At 36.5% G+C, this 4,869-nt stretch overlaps 1 protein-coding gene across 2 annotated transcripts in view; it reads left to right on the forward strand.

The window, feature by feature from the left end:
- The window catches only part of LOC101861271 (kinesin-like protein KIF11-B), a 39,179-nt gene that overhangs the window by 21,372 nt on the left and 12,938 nt on the right, over nucleotides 1-4,869 (forward strand). For both annotated transcript variants that reach the window (XM_005094246.3, XM_005094247.3), the window contains exons 15-17: nucleotides 59-231; nucleotides 853-978; nucleotides 1,551-1,718. In XM_005094246.3, the coding sequence (XP_005094303.1) occupies nucleotides 59-231; nucleotides 853-978; nucleotides 1,551-1,718 (467 nt within the window). The remainder of the gene's footprint in view (nucleotides 1-58; nucleotides 232-852; nucleotides 979-1,550; nucleotides 1,719-4,869) is intronic.

Here is a 4,869-nt window from a genome sequence, read left to right on the forward strand (position 1 = left end):
GCCGCCTCTTTCTCTTTCTCTCTCCCCTCTATAGTAAAAGTATAATTGTTTTCTGCAGAAACCCTTGTCACACAACACAAACAGCTGATGAACGAAACTCAGGCCAAAGCCCAGGAAAATGAGGAAAGAATGGACAAGGAATTGGAAAGATTTGTGCTGTCAGAGCAGGACCTAATTAACAAGAGAGACGGATTTATGAATCTGACCAAAGAAGATCTATTGAAAATAGTGGTAACTTTTTTTCTCTCTACTTCAGTTTGGTGTTGACTGGTTCTATGCGCAGCTGTTATGTCTAAATTGTAAACAAAGAAATGTTTACGGAATGACAGGAATGCTGTGATTAGTATAGTAATTTGTTATAGCAGTAGAAGTAGAATAACGCTCTGTTTGTTTGGGGAGGAGGTGGGGTGATAACCATGGTTGAAATTCTTGTTTAGTCCGCAGGCTGACTTTTGGTTTCAAGATGACTGTTTGACTTTAGCTTTCTCAGGGGTCAAAAAGAAATGCCACTTAAAGTAGCGTTTGCAATTTCTTCAAAATATAGCAAACTTTTACATGGCCATTCAGATAGAATTCATGATATAGTTTGTTCCTCTCATATAAAAATGTTGATAGTGATGAAATTTGTTATATTCTACAAAATGAACGACTGTGTTTAAAAAGTCTTTAAAAATCAGTGGTTTGTTTGTGTGATATCATATCGATTTTTTTAATGAAAAAAGAAAGTTGTGGATTATTCATTTGTATATAAGTCATTGCAACTTGTGAAATTGTTCTGAAATGAAAATAGGCACGCCCATCTGGGTGCTGCTGCATACCAGTCTAGTCAGTATTTTTGTTTCTTTTTTGAAGGCAAATGAGGCTCAACAAATTTCACTTCTGAAATCGGAGATTTCTGCTAAAGCATCTTCAATGAAAGCTCAGCATGAAAAATATGCAAGTTCTTTCGAGGAATTCAAGACACTGCTATTCAAACAGGTGAGAAGTTGTTGTAACTGTATGTTCTCTCAGATTTTCATAATTTGTTATTGTTTTTGGTGACTTTCAAAACTGAAGTGAGGAATGAGAATTTTCTTCACATTGGTATTTCTAAGGATGAAAAGTGGAAAAACATTTTAAGAAATAATTAAATGTACTTCATTAAAGATATCTATAGACATTCTCTTTGTCTATGTCAAAATACTTGCAACACTGAAAGTTCCACATGATTATAGCTATAACCTGTTATGGTGGTGGGATGGGAGGTTACGGGTCACAATAGCTGAGGTGGGATATCAAGGGTCACCATGTTGAGACGGAAGATCTTGATTTGTAGTATTGGGGTAAAAAGTCGCAGTGTAAGTGTAAGAGGTTGAGGATTGTGACACTGAGGGAAAAGGATGGAACTTTCAGTGTTAAGTAAGTGGTCACAAATCATAATGTTAAAGTGGGGAGAGGTCATGTCAAGGGCGTTAAGTATGCGTGAATGACGTATCTTTGCATGGGTCGCGTGTCCTTGTCTTGCATATCAAGGTGGTGTTCTTATCTTATCAAACATTTATTTTTTTCAGCGGGATAGTGTGAAGAACCTGTTGAACACGCTTCATGATGAGGCTGTGTCAGAAGTGAATCAGATGAAAGTGGTAACCACAAGTTTTGTTGAGGATCAGTTGAGGCAGAACAAAGAGGTGAAGGACTTGGTGCAGCAAACGAAGGATGCTGACAGAAAACTTGAACAGGTAAAACTGTAAACCTGTGTTGTTTTGCTGTTTTATATTCATGAGTGCACTTTCTGTGCAATGTAGGTGTATTGTCTGCCTCTCCTGCTAACTCGTTAGATTGAACAGTAGTCATGTAGACTAGCCTTGAGATTAGACAACTGCTTAACTACTACTTTCAGTGCAATAGTCAAATGTTTGAAGGTTGGCGGGTGCTTTGGTGTGGTTTGCTTCTTCTTTCCTATCAAACATATATTGTCCTTATCTCCCCTTCTTCTTTTTTATGTTTGTTACTCTCTTGTAACACCTCTAATCTTCTGGCGCTGATATAACCTTATGCAGTTGCAAGCTCCCTAAAACCTCTACTAAAACTAAAATATATGAAAACCGATTATTATAGGCGGTGTCTATTGGCAGGATTTGTTCAGTTTGGTCTATTTGGTCGTCGGGGGCTAGCCAGATTATCCTCCATGGGAGGGGCAAAAGCTACCATTTTGTCACAAACTGAGAAAACGGAAGAGGACCTTCAATAACAAACGCATTTGTTTTCAAGGCTTCACGTCGGGCGATCAGTTTGGGCAGTTGAGTCTTATTTATAGTATGCACTGAAGCTGCCAGAAACCTAACCGAATCGATCCTCCAGTGGGCATCGCCTATTTGATCTGAGTTTTTAAACTGTGTTTACCCATACTCTTTGTAGGCCTACTGACTGAGTGCTGGTAAAAGCTTGTTTTGATAGTGTTAATTGTTTTTTATTTTCATTGATTGTGGTAGATATCATACTAAAATCTTTAAGAAATCTGGTTTTAATTGTGAATACATATGAATGTTTGCACATTATTAGAAGAGACAAAGCTTCTGTCAAACTGTACAGAGTGCTTTTGTCAGATGTAAGAAAAACATTTCATGTAGATGTGGTTCTTTTGCTGTAATGTAGAAATTTATGTGAACTTACTGTCTTGTTCACTGGTATCTTTTTCTTAAATACACTGGTAGTGTTAGATATTGTTGCCATTTTCATTTAAGAATTAGAACAAAACCTGATATATGATTTTAGCCTAGGGGTTTTTTAATTCTGACGTTCTCTGAGCTAGAAGTGATCAGTTCTAATAGTAGTTCTTGACCCACTTTGGCTTGTCCCTGCACACAGTGGTTTATGCTGCACTGATTGCACGACTTTGGTACATCCTAAAATCCTATCAGTATTGGTGCTCTCAGCATAAATTCTATGAGAATTTTCTCATTCAAGAAAAAATTTGGGGGGTTTTTTTGGTGAGTTTTTTTTAGACTAGTTGACTTAGTGGAATATATATGAAGCAGCTGGTTTTCTATTCTTCATAATGAATTCAGGTTCTGTCAAGGAGTACTTATACTTCGTATTTTCCTCTTTATATTTTGTTGGGTTAATTTTGTTATTTTTTAACAAAGTTTTGGGTTGTTGTTTTTTTGGTTGTATTTTTTAAAAATATAGTTTATAGCTACGTTTTTTAAAAATGAGTTGCAATGATTTTGTAGGGTTTTTATTTGATGCAAGTCCATAAATTTGATTTGTAAAGCATGTGCACATTTTGGCTGATTAGCCCTGCCATTCCTGTTGAAACCACTTGCCAGAGTTAGGGTTAAAATGTGTTTTTTAAACGCTTGTATTCACGGGAGGTGGGTTCCTTCCCCTTGCTTAGGATCTAACAATGGACTTCCCGTCCAGGCCCTTAGGGTATAATGTGTTAAAAAGTTTCATGGTGTTTTTTGCCTTCACAATTGAAAATAATGTTGAGAAGTGATAGCTGATTTCCTTGTCTGTTAGTTCTGTCACAGTGATTTTTCCCCTGTTGAAATAATGCACTTTGTTCTTCTAAAAGGATGATGCTCCACCCATGTTACTGAAATGTTTTTCTGAACTCCCTCGGTTTCGATGCTTTTTGAGGCTTTTTAAAAATTGGGTGCATTACAATACAATGTTTATTTGCCCCGGTTATATCTTGAGCTGAAGTACAACATATGGTCACTCGTGTGACTGTATTTTCTCCAGACCTATTATGTAAATTTATAAAAAATATTTTTGTGAAAGAGATGGTAAAGGAACATGTGATTTTTGTTAGACTGCTGAGTGCCTATCCTATAGACCTATCTAGATCAATTTCAAGGACAGTGAACTTGAGAGAGTAAAACTTTTGGGTTTTTTAAAATCTGGCTCAGTACACTCATTTGTACATAATTACATAATTTTATTTATTAATAATGTACAGAAAAGCAACAAAATTCAAATAATATCGACCATTAAACAATCTGTATCAACCTTCATTAATTACATTTATCATTATGTCCTTGTCTGTTTCAGGACATTCGTGGAAGTCAGAGCAACTTCAGCGAGGCGGGCACAGAGGTCTCTGTGAAATCCATGGCAAGCACATCTGGAGTTTCCACCACCAGTCACAGGAGCAAGGTCTGTAGTGTTATTGTGTTCTCCCAGGTTGGGGGGGGGGGGATGTCCTTCTATAATTATCAAGTGCTGTCTGCTCATACAGCCTGACTTTCCTAGCAGTACTGGCAGGTGAATATTTGCTCTGAAATTTTACTTCCTTTTTTATGCCTAAGTGAGAACCAGCCATGACCAAAAGCAGTGTATATGGTGATGTCAGGGGTACCTGGTTTGGGTTGTTGTTGTTTTTTGTGTGTGTGTTTTCTTCTTCTTCTTTCCCCTCGTTTAATTTGAACATTTTTGCTTTGCCCTCGGATTCAATGGACACTTAAGGGGATCCACTGGTCAGATCAGTAAAAATTTAGAAAAAATATCAGTTTTTCGGATTTTGGAGTATCTTAATAGATATCAATATCAAGGATTCATCTTTAGAAGCCTAATTCCTTTATCAAACTTATAAATAGCTGGAAATGCATTTAAGAGAGGCAGCAATGTAGGAAAATCTTCAACAAAAAATTATCTCTCTTTGCAGTTTTCTCAGAATTGTTTATCTGACCAGGTTGCAAAACTATTTTGAGTAGATCTCAGAAAGTTACTGTCAGAATTGTTTCACATTTGGACACAATCTTTTATACACATTTCTCTATAACTTTACAGGAGCATTTTTCTTTTTATGGTACACCTTTGAGTTTTAGGCCTTTTTTATTTTACAAAATCTTAAAACATTGGAGACCTGAATGTAGTGCATAACAA

This window comes from Aplysia californica, unplaced genomic scaffold (genome assembly GCF_000002075.1).
Source record: "Aplysia californica isolate F4 #8 unplaced genomic scaffold, AplCal3.0 scaffold00078, whole genome shotgun sequence".
In the NCBI taxonomy this organism is placed as follows: Eukaryota; Metazoa; Mollusca; class Gastropoda; order Aplysiida; family Aplysiidae; genus Aplysia; species Aplysia californica.